General features: G+C 42.8%; 1 protein-coding gene across 3 annotated transcripts in view; it reads right to left on the bottom strand.

Annotated features, from left to right (window-relative positions):
* PDE5A (phosphodiesterase 5A) overlaps positions 1-20,389 on the bottom strand; it is a 140,686-nt gene that overhangs the window by 83,960 nt on the left and 36,337 nt on the right. For all 3 annotated transcript variants that reach the window (XM_075286121.1, XM_075286129.1, XM_075286114.1), the window contains exon 3: positions 8,055-8,144. In XM_075286121.1, the coding sequence (XP_075142222.1) occupies positions 8,055-8,144 (90 nt within the window). The remainder of the gene's footprint in view (positions 1-8,054; positions 8,145-20,389) is intronic.

Genomic DNA, 20,389 nt, shown 5'->3' with positions numbered 1-20,389 from the left:
CATTGATTTCAATGGGTTCTGCCAGCGGAATTTTCATTAGTGGGAAAAAAAGCTAGCGGCACCCATTGAAGTCAATGGGAGGCTTTTTTTTCAGCGCTGAAAATTCAGCGCCAAGTAAAGCGCCATTTTCCTCCATGAGAATGGACCCTTAGGGCCTTAGCCTAAAAAGCAGTCATAATTACTGCATGTTTTGCTATAATTTAAAGATTCAGTAACATGCAAACCACACCTCGACAGTCCAATCCCCACCAACCAAATACTGGAGAATATCTCCAAAGTGAGTCCACATGGGCAAATTTCCACAACAGGTTTTGCCACAAATCTGCTTAAGGCCCCGTTCCCAAAGTAACGCGCCGCTCATTTACACACTTAAACACGTGTCAGAGCGAAGCGCTTCAAAAAAGATCCCATTGACTTCAACGGGTGCTGGTCTTACGGGCACTACACATTGAAATCAATGGGTTATAAAGCCTCCCATTGATTTCAATATGTAGCGCGCGTAAGCCGACACCCATTGAAGTCAATAGGATCTGTTTTGAAGTGCCTCGCTCTGACACGTGTTTACATGTCTAAATGAGCGGCGTGTTACTCCGTGGGAATGGGGCCTAAAAATTTACCTGTGTGTTGTACACTGTGGATTGGCCACCTACAAATACAAAGGTAATATCCATAGGGTATCTAATATATAAGAACTAAAGTTCTATTCAGACAACTGTAATGCAAGACAGCCATGAAAAGTGGATATTTTTCACATCTGATTTTCAACTGGGGAACTCATGTTTTCAGAGATCTTTCACAAACTTGAGCCTATGGAAGCATCAGTTAAAACAGACTGTCCAAAAATGGTCATGTGACTAGCTCAATTGAAATTAAGTGATTTTAAAGGCATGGGCGAAATAAATATGGCACGTGAATTTTAATATTGTTTGTGTCAATACAGCCCATTCTCACACTTAGTCATTCCTTTTGTGGAAAGTTTCTGTGGAAAGTAGACAGCCTGGAGGCACCTAAGGGTAAGTTCACACGAGGTTTTTTGGATTGGAACCTGAAGCGGAGGCCGCCTCAGGTTCCGATCCAAAAACTGGGTAGCTGCGACTGAAAGCAGGTGCACTGCAGAGGCATCCAGCCGCGCACTCTGCTCCGGATTAGGCCCAATGAATGGGCCTACTCCAGAGAAGGGTATGTCTTCAGGCTGAGTCGCGAGGCAACTTGGCCTGAAGAATGAGCACCTTGCTTCTTTTTCCAGGAACTGGAAGACACGGCTCCCGGAAAAAAGACCTGAGTGGCTCCCATTGATTTCAATGGGAGCCGTATTTTTGGTCAGGGTTTTCAGGCAATTACGGACTCAAAATCCTGACTAAAAATCTCTGTGTAAACTTACCCTAATAGTTGGATTAGAGCTGGTAAGCCACTTATGTGCATATATTGTGCAATACACACACAAAAAACACATATGGGAACAAACAAGTATCACAAAGGATAAAACCAATAAGAATAGGACTAGGTGTTTAAGGGTCCATTCACACAGAGTAAACGTGCGCTCATTTTGGCAGAATATACGTGCAAAGAATACACATGTAAAAATAAGACTCGTGTATTCTGCCATAATGAGCGCGCGTTTACTCCGTGTGAATGGTCCCTAACATATCACAGTTCCATATCCGGTGCTACAGATTTTGCATCTTTTTAGCAATCCACCGGCTTTCACAGTCTTTGGAGATAAAATAAACAATAAAGTATCAGCTGGAAAGATCATTGGACTCCCATAAGAATGTTACTAATATTTCTGAAGGCAAATATCGGTCATGCAATAATCAGATTAGGTATGTCTAGGCTGTCTCCTTTGTTGTAACCTCTAGATGGTAAACACTGTAAATATTTCAGAGAAGTCCTTTTATCACAATGCATTTAAGCCAAAAACACAGCGCACCAAGAGATAAAATGATAGGTATGAAAATATTTCAGTTAATCTGTCATACCATAATACTTGAGTCAATGGTCACAATCCATTTGGTTGAATATGTTACACAGGTCTATACCATTTATCAGAAAAGGGCTCTTTCTGTGTGGCCTGGGGTAATCTGACCACAAGAAATCATGCAAGGACCAGGGTCCAATCTGCCACCTGCCTTCCAGAGTCCCCCACTCAGTAAGTGTGAATGCCTGCCTTACAGTCACCAGAGCAGTGAGGAGGAGGGAAGCAAAGTGGTGAGAGATGTATCCAGATCACTGCTCACTCTTAGTACATTATACTGTGTTTGGCGGCACTGAGGGCAGTCTTGTACTGTGTGGGGGCTCTAAGATGGGAATTATACTGTGTGGGAGCATAACAGGGCAGTATCGTATCTGTGTTAGTATAACGAGCCACTATGCTGTTTGAAGGCCATAAAGAACTTTATACTGTGCGGGGGACACTAAAGAGCAGTATTCTGTGAGGGTGGCCACAACAGGCATTATAATGTGTGATGGGAACTAAGGAGCTATTAGGGAACTAAAGCGGCATTATAGTGTGTGGTTTTATAATGGGGTATTATTCTTTGTGGCTGGAATAAAAGTGAAGTATACTTGGGGGGGGGGGGCATAAGAGGGCATTATATTGTAACATAAAATGTTTACAATATAAATATTGGAGCATGACCTGTAAAGAGGGAATATAGCCTGCAAAAATTTTCCAGTGGTTCAATTTTATTTCCCTCCAAGAAATCATTTTGCAAAAATTGACAAGTATGCCCACCTTTGATGGGACGCTTCCCAGCTTCATGCCCACGCATTTTAAGAACACTTGAGAGACCACCTTAGTCATTAAGGGCATGCACATTTTCAGGGTCACCTAATACTATAAAGGCGTCATTTTGAATAGATGAACTGGCTGTTGTGCTCAGGTCACAGCCATAGAATCGAACTTGGGGACTTTGGACAAGGAAAAGCAAATAAATTACTCTTGTACATGCTCAAGAATGGAGAGAATAAACCAGAACTGAAGGAGCTGGATGCTGATTCCCTGGTCATCAAGTAAAGTCAGGTGAACAAGGCTCCCAAGATGCGAACATCCATCAACCATGCTAATGGTTGCATCAGTCCTTACATAAGCTCCCTCTGCCACACTGAGATTCTCATTAAAAAAACAGAAATGTGAGTTGCTCAAAAGTAAAGGTTTCTTTAAAAAAAAAAAAAAAAAAAAAAAAAACTTAAGCAGAATCTCATGGCTCAGTAGTAAAAGTGAAATGTACACAAATAAATCAAACTTTCTGTAAAAAATAAAAAAAAAATGTCACACTACGAATAAAGTCCAATTTGCAGGCAGCGTGTTATGTAGCAGGCAGAGCTAAACTGATTGACGTATACCTTTGCAGGTAAAGATTCAGTATAGGACCTTATACATATGTCCACAATTCATGTACATATGCTGCCCGCATTCCTCATGCACGGCATGTTTATCCATTTATTTCAATGTATTATTTCAGTTGTATTCACCGTTTTTTTTGATGGATTTTGGATTTTGTGAAAGTCTATGGGTCTGTGAAAAAGAAAAATGTCATCCGTGTGCCATCCATTTTAACAGATGCAGAGACATTGAAAAGTATGTAAGAAATGCCAAAATAAAGTCAGTTTTTAATAGACATGAGCGGGCCTACTCAGTGACTGACAGTATTACATAGGATACAGGGTGCAGAACTTACTAGAATCAAGTTTAAAATAATGGACTTACGACGGACAGCAAGCATCCGTTATTTTTTAACATTAATGTCTATGGCTAACATACATCTGTAGTGGCAGTATAAAAACAGACACTAAGGGCGGGTTCACACCAGCGCCCCATCTCCGTTTTGCAGGTTTCTGTTTCCTACCCGAGAAACTGGACAGGAGACGGAAACCTGCAGTCAGTTTTCAAACCCATTCATTTGACTGGGTTTGGAAAGTGTCCAGGCGTGAGCGGCTGTGATCGTTTTGTGCTCTCTGCGGAGAAACCGTTTTTTTTTTAACCGAACAGAAAGTTGGACATGCAGGACTTTGTGTCTGGTTAAAAAAAAACAAAAAAACAGTTTCGCCACAGAGAGCACAAAACACTCACAGGCGCTCACAGCCGGACACTGTCTGCCAAGTTTCCGTCTTCTGTTGGCAGAAGACGGAAAACTGAAAGCGGAGGCCGGAGCGCAGATGTGAACCCGGCCTAACTGATGCTAATGTGTCCATTTTTTAAACATTTTAAACATAAACAATATTGTTCGTTAATGTCCATTATGATGGGTGTCTGATTTTTTTTTTTTGGGACACTATCAGAACCGGCGTCTAACAGTGTGAAAGCCCCCTTAAAAGGACAGCTGTCAGTAAGTAGAGCTTCCCAAAGGACTTCTAAGCCCAGAGTGATGAGAAACTGAAAAGAAAACAAAATGCAAATTTTACTAATAATTTTCAAAAGTATTGCATTCAGTTACACCTAACAATATAACAGGTTCCATAGGAGATTCCTAATAAAGAGTAACTTACAATTTCAAAAGTGGGTCAATGCAAATCTTTGTTACTAATCTGTATGAAAACAATCTAATTGTAAAATATCACCTTTATACTGTATGTATGGAGTTACCAGAGGACTATTCTGATAATATATACTGTACATATTAATTTGATTGAATGATGTGAGAAGGTGACAGGCAGAGTGCTGGAATCATGGTATATATTCCCCAGGTTTCTGACATATGTGTGGTCCAGGGTGGGTCTTAGTAGGCCTCAGCCCTGGGTGTGGGTCCTGGGCTCATTAATGGGCATTTCAGGGCAGATCCTGGGATTTAGAGGAGGTTCCTGGCTCTGTCCTGACACTGTGAGTCTGGTGAGACTGTATTGTGCTCTTTTTGTTGATTTGTGTGGCTGGTAGAAAGCCACCCGTACAGTTAGTATTTATTGTTTAATTATTGCTCAGATGAGCAGGGTTTTGTTGCTAATTTTTTTGCCTGAAGTTAAGGATGTATTTTATTTTATGTATTTTTCTTATTTTTTGTGCCTGAAGTGAAGGTTTATTCATTTAGCAGTTTCTTTCTAAATAAACCTATTTACATCAGATTTTTTGTCCCTGTCTCTGACTGGTTGGGTTCGCACCATTGCTGATATCGAGCTACTTTCCCCACAATGATTAATAGAAGTTACTTACATCTAAGGGGGCGTTCACACTACCGTCGGTGTCCGACAGGTAGTGTCCGCTCCTAGTGTCCGCTCAAAATCTGTCACGGACATTAGAAGCGGACACTAGCTGTGTCCGTGACACCTGTCATTCATTTCAATGGGCATCGGGTGCGTTCTTTTGCACTGCAGGGTTCTTCTGTCCGCTTGAGAAGTCGGACATCTTCACTTGCAGACAGGGAAGGAAGGGCACGGAGTGCAAAAGAACGCACCCAATGCCGATTGAAATGAATGACAGGTGTCACGGACACAGCTAGTGTCCGCTCCTAATGTCCGTGACCGTGACAGATTTTGAGCGGACACTAGGTGCGGACACTACCTGTTGGACACCGACGGTAGTGTGAATGCTCCCTAAGACTACTCCTTGTAAAAGAACAATACATGGTAACCATTGTAAGAAAATAATATCACCCACTGAGAGTCATATAGCTGAATGTTATTGCTGCTTACACAAATATATATTCAAACGCTATCTTTAGCTTTTATTCATAAAGGGCTATTACTTTCCATACTGTAAACACAAGGGTTATAAAGCAAACATAAACCGATAACAATACAGGAACAAAGAACATGATAAGAGGAAGAGGGCCTTACTTGCTAGAGCTTTCAATTTAAAGGAAAAATGCACAATTGTGAAACCAGAGTCAAACATAAAGGTCATCCATAATGGACCAGGAAGGAGTAACACAACTGTAGATTTGCGATTCTCAACCAGAGTTCCTAAATTTCCTGGGTGCTTTGTAACAATACAGGGGCGTGGATGAAAAAGACATTGAGGAAAAAGTGCGTGCACCTGTGTAAGGTTCTGTGGCGCTTAATGTATTGGATAACCCTATATGTAGCAGTATCACACAGATGTCCCGCCTAGAGTACAGTTCACACCACAATGCCTACTACATCAAGCTTTGGCAAGCACTTACACACATACACACACACACACACACACACACACGCACACAAAGCTAGCTTAGGTGAGTAAAGGACCGACCTTTTTCATGAGCGTAATATGCCCTGTAGCCCGGTTTGCTGCAAAATAAAGCCGCGAGTGCTACCGCAAAACACGGGCAATCCTCTGTGAGCTATTGTAGAACTTTTCATTCATACAGTATTTAAGCTTTGCATGTGTTAAGCTGGTCACTCATTTAACAGGACTATTTAACTAATTCTTACCCTCAACAGAAAAGTAGATTGTGAAGTACTTTCCTGTCCGCATGTTCCCTGCGGAGATCTCGCGGCAAGCACACGGACCCCATTATAGTCTATGGGGATCCGAGTGCTTTCACTGCACACCGCTTGCAAATGCGTTTGGTAGTCCGTTCTGGGGGTCCCCATGTGGACTCTCCCAAACGGATTACCGACGAAGATGTGAACGAGGCCTTAGGTCATCAACGAAAGATCTGTGAGGGTCCATGGATCAGCTGCTTGAAGAAGCAGGGCAATTCCTGGGCATGTGATGTAACCTTCATCAGGCACATGGCCTAATTACAGCTCAGTCCCTTTCAAGTGAATAGGCTAAGATGAGATACTAAGCACAGCCTTGGAACAAATGTATTGCACAGAGTTTGGTAAGCAATAAAGGGGCTGCAAAGGTCACCCAAATGCTGCAGCTTCTTTAAAGGGATTCTACCATTAAAACACTTTTTATTTCTGGTTGACACGTAGGAATAGCCTTACGAAAGGCTATTCTTCTCCTACCTTTAGATGTCTTCTCCGCGCCACCATTTGGTATAAATCCCGGTTTTCATCGGTATGCAAATGAGTTATCTCGCAGCACTGGGGGCGGGCCCCAGCACTGAAACAGCACTGGGGGCGTCCCCAATGCTGTGAGAGAACTCTCCAGCGCCGCCTCCATCTTCTTTAGGAACATCCTCTTCAAGCGTCTTCTTCCGGTGCAGGTGGTCAAACTTGTAGGCCTTGGGTCTCAGGCAGAGCCGACTGCGTATGTTTGCAGCCAAAAAAAAAATGGCCACTTACACAGTACGTAAGTGGCCATTTTCTTGTGGCCCATGGGCATGCGCAGTCAGCTCTGCCTGTGGCCCGAAGCCTACAAGTTTGACCACCTACACTGGAAGAAGATGCATGAAGAGGACGTTCCTGAAGAAGATGGAGGTGGCGCTGGAGAGTACGCTCGCAGCATTGGGGACAACTCCAGTGCTGTTTGAGCACTGGGCCCATCCGCAGTGCTGCGAGAGAACTCATTTGAATACCAACGAAAACTGGGATTTATACGGAACGGCGGCGCAGAGAAGAATCTAAAGGCAGGAGAAGAATAGCCTTTCTTAAGGCTATTCCTACCTGTCAACCAGAAAAAAAAGTGTTTTAATGGTAGAATCCCTTTAATCACCTGATTGAGCTGGGGTCCACCTGTCAGACTACTGCTGATCATTAATAGATAACCTATCCTAAGGATAGGCCATCAATTATTTAAACTAGAAAAGTCCTTTAAACAGTTAACCACGACTTTTATATTTGCTTCTTAGAAACAAGTTAACGACTTTTTACAGCTCCCAGATCTTCTAGAACCACATGTTCACATACTAAAATCCAACAAGCCCCCATACATAGTGGCTTTCTTACTGGCTTAAACAACATTAGTGTGATGTATATGACCAGCTTAATAAACAGAAGTTTATATAAAGTGACAAAAGAGAACCCAGTGAACTGCACTTAGTGGTGTTCTGATGAGTGACAATGCCCATTAGGTATTATTTGTCACAAACCGCTGTGGTACTGTAAGGGTTACTGCAATAAAATTATTCTTCAAATTCATCCATAAGTAAAAGACACTCTTTATATTCTAAACAGCGGGCAGTGTGTCTGCCTTGTTAGACTATATGCTCAGGAAATGGGAATATTTAGGGTAAAATTGCCTGGCTTACCTCTTCTCTGTGGTTCTTAATTGGCATACAAAGAATACTTTGTGTTTTGTACCCAGTAATTTGGTCGACTTCCGCATTGAATCTGGAATCCTGAAAAAGAGAAAACAACATTGTCTAATTAGATAAATGATTAGAAATGATTTATCATTAGGAAAATCTGATGAGACGACAGACATTCCAACCTAAATACTCAACAGCAGCAGCAAGCTAAGCATTTCAGCTCAGGAAAACACTGCAGAGTACATCATCTCTGGTATACAGAGTCTTGTCAATCCTACCAAAAGGTGGACAAACCAGACCTGAAAGACTGAATCAATGACAAGTATGTGAAGGGATATCCCAAAAACATCTAAAAGAAATCAATGAAGAACTGGGCACTAAGACCTCAGCTTCAGAGTTAGCTGGTTCTAGCCTCAGCTTTCAATGGACAGGACTGTGGCAGACTGCTCAAATGCGTTGCTGCTCCATTCAATGTTATAGAGCCACCACAGATAGTCAGCATTCGGCTATGTCTTGCAATCCCAAGAGATAAATGCAGCAGAGACACATCTGTGTGACCACCGCTTCATTCAGATAGAGATACAAGGAATCCCTGGTTTTGTGACAAGTTAGTCCTAGCAGTCAGACATCATCAGATATTTATCTCTTATCCTCTGCATACGGCATAACTGTCTCACTTAGCAAATCCCTTTGAAGGCATACTCATAGAATAGACCATAAATGTCTAACGGATGTGGGGCCCTAAGGGTCTGGGGTCCACCAATCCCTACCCTGGCTCTCTCCATTCAATTCTATGAGACAGCTGAATCTGCTGATTTACACAACACACATACTGCACAAGTGAATGGAGAATGTGCACATACATGTCATCACCTTTCTATACCTGGATGCTGCCTCACCAAGCAGGCCAGAGGACCTTTTTTTCTTAATATACAGTAGGTGCAGGTTCCCTGTGGTAAGACATACAGTATATCAGACAATTATGTCACATATCCCGTGCCTAAAATCAGTAACAAATGTTACTGTTAAGTCTTCAATATAAGCTATAAGTCTTCTGGGACAGATGTATTTACAATAAAAACAAAGAAAAAGAAAGGTCTGCTACAGATTCTCTTAAAGAAAGACTAACAAACAGAAAATGGCAATAAGATCTAATTTTATCATAATGGTAGTGTAATAGTGCTGTGCTTCATTCTCAAAGTATATATTTGGCAGAGTAGAAATCAATATGTAATAAGCGTATGAACCTTATATGACCCTACACGGCCATGATTAAGTCCCTTATTGTTGTTGTCACTTCCAGTTATTGGACCATTCAGTTGTACAGATGATGTAGAAATAATATTGCTACAGTAACAAAGGACAAACACAAGGATCAGCGTGTGCAGGACACCAATGTAGTTGTAATGCACAGTGGAGGACGCCTTTAGCTTCCCTCTCTACCATTAAGTAACCATCAAGCTGCAGGCACTTCAGGCCTACGAGCTGCCCTAAGATATCTATGTCCAGGCAAAGGCGGGTGCAATGATGTCAATGTATTGTGCCTTCCACCAGCTTTGTAGGCCACAGGATTGTGGCATCAAGCCTACAGGAAAGTGGCATCAACTCCTCAGTGCATTGGTTGATGGGTGAGTATAACGCTTTTTTTTTTTTACACACTATAGGGGCATTTTAATACTTGAGGGCAACTGGGGAAATTATGAATTCAAGGGGCATTGGGAGCAATAGTTATGTAATGGAGCATAACTAATACAAGGGGGCCTGCTTTATAGGAGGGGGAATTGAGGCAGCCACGCCGACTCTGTCATGTCACCAACTTCCCTCTACTTGGGTCGCTGGTCTCCTAAATAAATTAGAGTCAATCATTTGACTGGAAGTTGAACGTCAGTCAACGAGACAGAGGAACAAGAGTTCCGGCCTCCCCAGATGTCCTATGCAAATGTGCTCTGGTAAGCTTTATTACTCCCTAGATACCCTGTTTCCCCAAAAATAAGACATCCTCCAAAAGTAAGGCATGGGGGGAGGTTTTGTTAAATTGCCTAATATAAGGCACCCCCGAAAATAAGACATCCCCAAAAACACTGCAGCCGGGAGAACACTGTGCACGATGTTCCGTGTGCACAGGTATTCCGGCTGCTGCCTCTGCTGTGATACCACTGTTCCTGCTGCTGTAAGATGAGCTGGGAAAGCATCGTATGCTGCGGGGAGTCCACTCTCCCAGCTCATCCCACAGCAGCCGGAACAGTGGTATCACAGCAGAGGAGGCAGCCAGCTTTCCTGTGCACACGGAGCACAGCGTTCAGCCGGCTGCAATGCCCACTAAGTGAGGCTCTCCGACACAACCGCTGGAAGCCTCGCTAATCTCTGCTAAGCCCCGCCAACCACTTCCACCACCGTGACCAACAGCAGCACCAGCGCTGCTATGAAGATGGGAAAGGTAACTAGCATACCTTCCCACCACCACCTCTTGCACCACCTACAACCGCCAGTCATGCCGGTCCCCCGCTCCAGCCGCTCCATAAGACATCCCCCGAAAATAAGACAGGTCATATATTTTGGAAGAGAATTTAATATAAGACACTGTCTTATTTTCGGGGAAACAGGGTACCTCTTTACATTAGGGGGCAATATTTCTATAGTAGAACATCAGGGGACATAAAAGGGTATTATTAATAACTGGGCAGTTTTAATTTTAGGTGGCCTTTAGGGGCATTATTGATTTAAAGGTGTACACAGAGGGCACATGATACATTATTAATTGAGTGTCACTATTAATTAAAGGTTAAGGGGATATTGTCACTCCTTAGGGAGAGACCACCATATAGGTGTGAGGAGACTTGTTAAGCCTCAGTATTGCAAACCAATAGAAGGTGCTCACTGAAATGTGCAAGCCTGTCTTATGACAGGATTCTACATCGAGCTGAAGAGATCCAAGTAGATCGAAACAGCTGTCCTCGATTGAGAGACTATACCTGGTATTAATCCCAGCGTCATTGCTAAACAAAGGCCTCTTGGAAGGTCAGGCATGATGCTAAAGGGAGCAGCCATTATTGGGTTATTTCACTGGAATCCTGTCATAAGACAGGCTTGCACATTCCAGTGAGCACCCTCTATTGGTTTGCAATACTGAGGCAGCAACTGTCTTCCTAATTACATCATGGAAGGCAGATTTGCATATTCTTCCCATAGTTCCTTGCAAAGTGGAGTGCTAAAGGCTTAACAAGTCTCCACACACCTATATGGTGGTCTATCCCTAAGGAGTGACAATATCCCCTTAACCCTGTCTAAGCCTCTCACCTCTACCAGGTTATAGTCCTCTCTACATCGAGCTGAAGAGATCCAAGTAGATTGAAACAGCTGTCCTCGATTGAGAGACTATACCTGGTAATAATCCCAGCGTCATTGCAAAACAAAAGCCTCTTGGAAGGTCGGGCATGATGCTAAAGGGAGCAGCCATTATTGGGTAATTTCACTGGAATCCAGTCATAAGACAGGCTTGCACATTCCAGTGAGCGCCCTCTATTGGTTTGCAATACTGAGGCAGCAACTGTCTTCCTAATTACATCATGGAAGGCAGATTTGCATATTCTTCCCATATTAAGTAAAGGACACAGGAGCACTATGAAATTAAAAAGGCACATGGACTCCAAGTAATTTTTATATTCTATATTTTATAACCCGGGTAGCAGTGGGATGTGGACTTTGTGTAAGTGAGATCAGGTGCCTGGAAAAGTCAAAGATGTCTGTGCCAAACTTTACAGAGACAACATACATCTAGAAGAAGTGGTTATGATGGTCCAGACGGAAGAGACAAGAACTGTAACAAATTACAGTCAGGATTGTAACCTGAAAGTTACAACATTTTTCCTATAATCTGTTCACCTAAATGATCCGTAAATTACTGTAGAGATGGTATCTACTACTATACAGTCACTGCATGAAGATGATATCATTTTGGAATATCATTTTGGAAATCGCAGCATGTCAATTATATCTATGGATATATCTATGGGGTCTTAGCCTCAAGGGTTTTCTGACCCCCCACATAAATTATAGATGTGGGTGATGATAGGAGATGATGTGAATCGTCCAACCATCCACACCCCAAGCTACAGAAATCACTGGCCTCAGCATTTACATGCAGTATTCAGGAACATTGCTGCAGCTCTTGACTACAGCACCAAATTTCATTATCAAGAACATTTCTGTCCAATTTTGAAGAGGCATAACCTTAAAGAGAACCTTTCACCACTTTTGGGCACATGCAGTGTTATATACTGCTGGAAAGCTGACAGTGCGCTGAATTCAGCGCACTGTCGGCTTTCCCGATCTGTGCCCGGTGTAAAGAGCTTACGGTGCCGGTACCGTAGTGCTCTATGGTCAGAAGGGCGTTTCTGACCATTAGCCAGAGACGTCCTTCTGCCTCGCAGCGCCTATCGCGCTGTGCTGTGGATCGGGGAGGAACGCCCCCTCCCTCTGCTCACAGCGTTCGTCCATAGACGAGTATTATCAGGGAGGGAGGGGGCGTTCCTCCCTGCTCCACAGCACAGCGCGATAGGCGCTGCGAGGCAGAAGGACGTCTCTGGCTAATGGTCAGAAACGCCCTTCTGACCATAGAGCACTACGGTACCGGCACCGTAAGCTCTTTACACCGGGCACAGATCGGGATGTGCATGTGCATGTGCCCAAAAGTGGTGAAAGGTCCTCTTTAAAGCAACCTTATCAGGTGATTTATGCTGCCTGTCTTGAGAACAGCATATAACAGGGGGAGTGAAGCTGTATTCCATGATACAGAAGTGATAAATAAACCTGAAGTAAGATTTTTGGAAGAATTCCTAAAAGAGACAGTGAGAGTGGATCCAGCAGGAAGAAGTATTCCTTTCTAATTCACTCTGGTTTTGGCCCTCAAAACTGCAGCAAAAACTGCAATAATGATTTTTCAGAGAGTGCTGTGCAAAACTACCTTAGGCTAAGACCCCACATGGCATCCGCAGTAAAAAAAGTGCTGCGGGAAAAAACGCGGTGGCAACGCATTACCATTATTATCGCAGTGTTTTAGACAGAAAGTTCGCAGAAGTTTCCTCTGCAGACCTTCTGTTTCAGTTATACCTATGGGGAAACTGCTGGCATTTCTGTGGGTATAATTGACATGCTGCGATTTCAAAAACCCTGCCGGTTTTGAAAGTCGTCACATGTCCACAACGTGGTTTTTACCAGAAAGTGGGCATGGGATTCGCTAGAATTCCATCCACTTTGCTCTGACTGTAAAACGCCTCGATTTACAGAAGCGACCTGCCCTTTCTTGCCGCAGATTCGTCCACGGTGCTACACTCCCTCCCGACTAGACCCATTCATTTGGGCTTAATCCGGAGCAGAATGCCGCGACAGTCGTGGCTAGCCGCGGGAGGTGTTTTTTGGTCCAGATTCTGAGGTGGTTTCCTGCATCAAAATCCCGTCCATAAAACCCCATGTGAATTCAGCCAAAGGGTGAATTCACACTGAGTAAACGCTAGCTTATTCTGAACGTAAAACACGTTCAGAATAAGCGGCGTCTAAAGCAGCTCCATTCATTTCTATGGGAGCGGGGATACGAGCGCTCCCCATAGAAATGAATGGGCTGCTTCTTTCACTCCGTGCAGTCCCATTGAAGTGAATGGGGAGTGCCGGCGTGTACGCTCCGGCATGAGCAGAGCTTGCCGTATACGCCGGCACTCCCCATTCACTTCAATGGGACTGCACGGAGTGAAAGAAGCAGCCCATTCATTTCTATGGGGAGCGCTCGTATCCCCGCTCCCATAGAAATGAATGGAGCTGCTTTAGACGCCGCTTATTCTGAACGTGTTTTACGTTCAGAATAAGCTAGCGTTTACTCAGTGTGAATGCACCCTAAAAGTGAATGGAGTACTGATCACACCATCACACTGGCTCTCCTTTGTTTCCCTGACCTCCTGAGCACTAGGGGGCTGTGTTCTGAGGATAAAAGGCAAGTGTTCATAATTTTAACTATATAAAGACTGTGTTTTCCACACAGATTTATATGTAACAGACAAAAATGAAAAACATGCTTTTGGTGCATTTTTTTAACTTTTTTTTTTTATTTTTTTTTTACTCTTCCAGTACAAGTAAAATGAATGAGATTCTGGCTAATTCAATCCACACATTGCACAAAAAACTACTACAGTCAAGCTGTGTTTTGAGAAATGCAGCATGTAAATGAAGATAGGGAAGAAAAAATGCTCTGAAAAATGCAGCAAAAAGCAGTGAAAAAAACTTGAAGCGTTTTGGCTGCATTTTGTTCTGCAGCATTTGATTTTTTTATTAACTGCGATTCGCTATGCTAAGGTCCTACATTGCTAAAATGCTGCCATTTGCATGATGCAAAAACACAGGAAAAAAGCATTCTGTTTTACAGTATCTGTAACGTGAATGAGATTCTGGCTAATCCCATCTACGGTATATATTTCAGGAAAAATGCATTGTAAAAGCTGCATTTTTGAAAAATGCAGCAAGTCAATTTTACCTATAGAAAAACAGCAAGTGAGAAATGCAGCAAAAATGCAATGAAAACGCTGCAATTTTAGCTATTTCCCACGAGGCTAAGGTCCCATGAATTTCACTATGTTAGACCCTAGCCTTAAAAATAGCAAGTTCACAAGGGCACATGTAGTGAATTCCAGGGAGAAAAAAAAAATCACAGAAAAAAAATTAAGTGAAACTACAGTGGAAAGCATAATCCCAAAAATGTGTTTTTGGCTATGGCCCTACGTAGTGCGCTGCAGCAAAAAAAAAAAAAGCCTATAGGGAAATCTCCAGCATTTTCGTACTTATAATTGACGTGCTGCGATTTCAAAAACTGCAATGTGTGGATGGGATTCACTCCATTTTCAAAAACACATGTCACATGCTCATGTCAGTTTTATCTGCAAAAATATTACATTTTACCCATAGACTCATACACTGTCTAGCAATAAGTATTTGGACACGTGTGGTCGGAGCGGCACGAGTGGAAATTACAGCCTCATCCCTTCGGGCATGCTTTCCACAAGTCCTTGTATGACGGCTAGCGGTATTTTATTCCATTCAGCTCGGAGAAGACAGGTAAGTTCTTTCTCCAATTTTGGTTGGCTGCTGCAACCCTTAGTTCGGCGATCCAACTCGTCCCAGAGGTGCTCGATAGGGTTCAAGTCTGGGCTCTGGGCAGTTAGGCAGTTAACCTGATTGTCACTTACCAAGCCATAGAAAACCTGGCATTTTCATCCTGGAAGTAACATTGGTCCAAGCCATAGAACTGCCATAATGTAGGAAGCACACCATTATCTAAAATAGTACAATAGGTGTCGGCGTTGAGTTTACAATGCACTGGGACCAAGGGTTCCAGTCCATACCAGGAGGAACACCCTGGTATGACCACACGTAGCAGGCCACAACAAAAAAGCTCTGTGGGAAAAACCGCAGTGGCAATGAGTCATGATTTTTCCTGCAGCGCTTTTCACAGAAAGTCTGCAGAGGAAGTGTCAGGAAGCCACTTTCTGCATCAATATAGGGAAACCTATAGGGAAACCGCCGTGTTTCCATGGGTATAATTGACACGCTGCGATTTCCAAAACGGCAACAGATTTGGAAATTACAGCATTTCCGCTGGGCGTATTTTTCTGCAATGTGTGGGTGGAATATTCTAGCATCCCATCCACTTTGCAATGACTGTAAATAGCTACACTTTTTGCCATGTTGTTTATGCCACAATGTCTACACCAAGTGGGGCCTCAGTCTTTCATGGCCAAATGCACACCTGAGGGTAGTCCGATATCACAGATCTCATATAGACATAAGTCTATTGAGGGATCCATGAACTCGGCCCACCAAATGGCATATTAAAACAACAGTTGTGTAAATCCATTGATGTCTATGGGGCCGTGTGCTGGCCGTTAAAATAATCCTAAACATTAGGCCTTAAGGAACTTTAATAATTATAACAGTTTTTTTTGCCAGAGTTTCCCTATAAAAAAAAAACTGCTAACTTTCACAATTCTATCAAATAACCTCCAGTTTTACAGTATAAGGTCAAATTATTTGTATCTCTTTTTCTAGTATTTAGCTGTATATCATGTTGCTAATATATCTTAATATCCAGATGACAAGAAATAATGCATAAAACCAGTAACTATATAATAGCATAATAGCAACAAATTATTCAAAATACACAAGATGCAAAATAATGTTCAAGTTTTTTTTGTGAAAGAAAGCACCGAGCTCACTAAATGCACATGATTCTATGTTGAGGGAATTATACATTCTTGAGAATGTCAGTGCAGCAAATTGTGCCATTTTATACAGGGATAATGAAAGTGAAATTACACGGAGAAGTACTCATCCGCACTTTCTGAAAGTGGAGGAAGCCATGAAGCCATGACACTTTTACAGCTTACTTAGTTAAAGCCCACGGTATAAATAATTTAGATTTTGTCAGACAAACACATGCTTTGCTCAAAGACAAAAAACAGAGACTCCGTCATCCTTCTCATGGGAAATCACTGGTGGGAGTAGATAGAATTGTATATGTAGGCTATATAACAAGTAATCTTCAGTTAACCATGCTCTAAAAACTCTTAGTAACTAAACAACTACAGGTTGTAAACAATGGAGTAGAATAGGTCATTCATTTTTAGTCTTTGATAACCCCTTTAAATACAAATATATTTATTTATTTATTTATTTATTTATTTATGTATGTATGTATGTCCTGGAGTTAGGAAATAGTCCTACAAGCATTTTCCAATTATGATTTTGTAAAAACTGATTTGAATATTCTCTTTTTTTTTTTTTTTTTTTAAATGTAGATTGTGAGCCCCATATAGGGATTACAATATACAATTTTTCTTCCTATTAGTATGGATTTGTAAAATGGGAGGAAATCCACGCAAACACGGGGAAAACACACAAGCTCCTTGCAGATGTTGTTCCTGGCTGGATTCGAACCCAGGACTCCAACGCTTCAAGGCTGCAGTGTTAAACACTGAGCCGCCGTGTAGCCCCCAATATTCTCTTTTTGTATAATACAAAGAACATGTTGTATAAAATCAAAAAAAGGGCCCACAGGCCCACCATAAATGACACACATTAGAACAAACACAACATAAAGCCCCATGCTCACAGGCAAATACAGTTCAGAAAATCTAGACCACATATTACCATACATGTAAATATTTTAAAAATTACGGGTGCCAGAATATAGCAACTTTTTTGCAAAATTTAGGATTTTTTAAGGGGTTAAAATGTAAATAAAACCATATAAATTTGGTATCCCCGGAATCATACCGAAACACAGAATACAGGGGACATGTCATTTTGGCTGCACAGTGAACGCCGTAAAACCGAAGCCTGTAAGAAAGTCGCAGAGATTTATTTTTTCTTCAAATCCAACCCATTCTGAACACATGTCAGAGCGAGGTGCTTCAAAATAGATAATATTGACTTCAATGGGTGCCGGCTTACACGTGCTACAGATTGAAATCAATGGGTTATAAAGCCTCCCATTGATTTCAATGTGTAGCACGCGTAAGCCGGCACCCATTGAAGTCAATGGGATCTGTTTTGAAGTGCCTCGCTCTGACACGTGTTTATGTGTCTAAATGAGCGACGCATTACTCCGTGGGAACGGAGCCTAAAGAGCTGTTGAAGGAAACCAGAAACAAAATTGTAGCCCTGAACGAGCTGAGAAGACTGAATCTGCAATAGGCAAGTATCTTGGTGTGAAGAAATCAACTGTGGGAGCAATAATTAGAAAATGGAAGGCATTCAAGACCACTGATAATTTCCCTCGATCTGGGACTCCACGCAAGATCTCACCCCGTGGGGTCAAAATGATCACAAGAACGGTGAGCAAAAATCCCAGATTCCCACAGGGGACCAAGTGAATGACCTGCAGAGAGCTGGGACCAACATAACAAAGGCTACCATCAGTAATGCACTACGCCACCAGGGACTCAGATCCTGCAGTGCCAGACATGCCCCCCCCCCCCCCCCCCCCCGGTGCTTAAGCCAGTAAATGTCCAGGCCCATCTAAAGTTTGCTAGAGAGCAGTCAGCCAGGAAAAGGATGAGGATTAACCTTATATTATTTTGCCATATACAGTGCATCCTGCTCCTAGTTTTGAAGGGACACAAAAATGCAGCCTTTTTCTCCATCCAATCAAAAATGTATGCCATTTTACTTTTGACAATGAAGGCAAATGCAACAGTATCTGGTTGTATTCTGAAGTAGCAGAGTTTTTCTTTGCGGTATACAGGAAAAGACAAATTGCTTTCATTTTCTCCTTGACCAGCATAGGCACTAGCAAAGCTACACCGAAAGTATCCATAAGCCCTATTCGCCAGATGAGTGTCCTTTTGGCTTCATTTCAGCCGGAGCATGTCAGGATACCTTTTTCACATTTTGGGGTTTGTTTGTTTTTTACTGTATTGTATTGTTTTACTGTACTGTTAGCTTTAGTGATTTTAACTAGAAAGGCATTATGACAACTGGATTATATGAAATGAGAATAATTCAATTTAATGTTATTTACCTTTTAAGTGGAAAATATGACTGAGCTCCTGCTGTCCAGGCGTGGAGTATTACTCACTTTCTGCACTCTGGGGGTTGAGGCCACTGAGGAGCAGAACGGAATAATCACTCTGAAATCAGCTTGATGTAAATCCTGATGGGCCAATTACATATGGTTCATTGGAACCAAAAAGCTTAGGCGTTAATGAGCCGATCCATGACTTGCACACCTGCAGAGCAATATACCCCTGAGACGACTGGAACTAACAAGCTCCATTTACACATCAAGCCTCCTAATGTAACACTGAAGCTGCTTAGACATACACTACGCAACATTAAAATTGCAACGTCAAGAAGGATTTATGGAAATCACAGGATCGATAAACATGTTAATGATGAAAATAGTAAAAACTTGAGAGAATATTCAAAACATCTTGAATTTTTCAGTAGTGAGTATAAGGGCTAGTTCACATGTAGGCAAAGGGGCGGATTTTGACAGCGGATTTCGCTTCAAAATCCGCCCCTTTACAATGGTGGTCTATGTAGACCACCGGGCTTTTTTTTTCCGCTAGCGGCGGGCTGCCGCTAGCGGAGAAAAGAAAGGACATGCCCTTTCTTCAGGCGGAAGCCGCGCGGCTTCTGCCCCCGGCAGCTCCCTCCTATGTCAGCTCATTCATTTGAGCCAACAGCGGAGGGGAAAGCCGCGACCGCGATGGTCGCGGCAGGCGGGTTTTGACAAGAGAGGCGCGGCTCACTGCATCTCTCGTGGTGTCAAAACCCGCGCGGGCAGTTCACGTGTGAACTGACCCTAAGAGCCATGCGCAGAAATATACACACTTCTACAAATAAATCATCATGATTGGCTGCTGGAAGTTCCCTTTAGAATTACCGACCAATAATTCTAGATTTGCTTGATGGGAGACAAGTTTGGAGAAGCTTCAGGCCATGCTAGCACATTTGAGCCATGCACAAGAAATAAATGGCCTGATGTCCTGTTGAAAAATGGCTCCTAGGACACTTTAGAGAAATGGCCGTACCACTGGTTTAATGAAGTATACAGATGGCAAGACCAACCCTCTGGAGACAAAAACCCACCAACACCTCCCTACAGAGAGTGGAGTATGTTCCTCTCTGAGAAGACTCCCTACTTAAAGGGATTGTCTGGGATAAACTCAAATTCTTCCCCTAAACTAAATCCCTTCCCCCGCATAACTTCTAATTTACTTGTATTAAAAAAAAGTGTATAATTACCTATATCCCTGGGGCAGTCATGTGACCGCTCCAGGGATACTTTCTGATAATCCAGTGATGTTCTGTTTCACCGCTTCCGAAACAGAATATCACCAGTACTCACCTCCCTTCCCCCAACCCCATCAATCAATTACATATCTTTCTGTGTCCAGGACAGCTCCTCATCTCCTCCTCTCTTGAAGCGCCTGTGCAGTCTGGAGGTGACTGCAAGACATGCGCAGAAGAAATTGCACTCTTTCTCTACTGTGTAGGCCTCACAGGTACTTCCAGTCTATGTGCAGCCTCTCCAGCCTGTGCACAGTGAAGAAGAAAGGAGGAACCATCTCACAGATCGGAAGCTAGGTAAGTATGATGCAGTGGGGGAGAGGGCTTAGTTACTTGAGAAGGGCTAGCAGTGGGCAGGATATCTTAGTATACCTTAGCTAGGGACACAGGGAGGGAGGGGAGGGCCTAGTAGTGGACAGGATAGCTTAGTGTAGCTTAGCTAGGGAGACAGGGAGGGAGGTGTAATGCAGTGAGGTGGGGGGGAGCAGTGACAGAGGTAG

Source organism: Leptodactylus fuscus, chromosome 1 (genome assembly GCF_031893055.1).
Source record: "Leptodactylus fuscus isolate aLepFus1 chromosome 1, aLepFus1.hap2, whole genome shotgun sequence".
Taxonomy (NCBI): domain Eukaryota; kingdom Metazoa; phylum Chordata; class Amphibia; order Anura; family Leptodactylidae; genus Leptodactylus; species Leptodactylus fuscus.
Note: the sequence above shows the minus strand (reverse complement) of the source record. Positions and strands in the feature narration are given on the sequence as shown.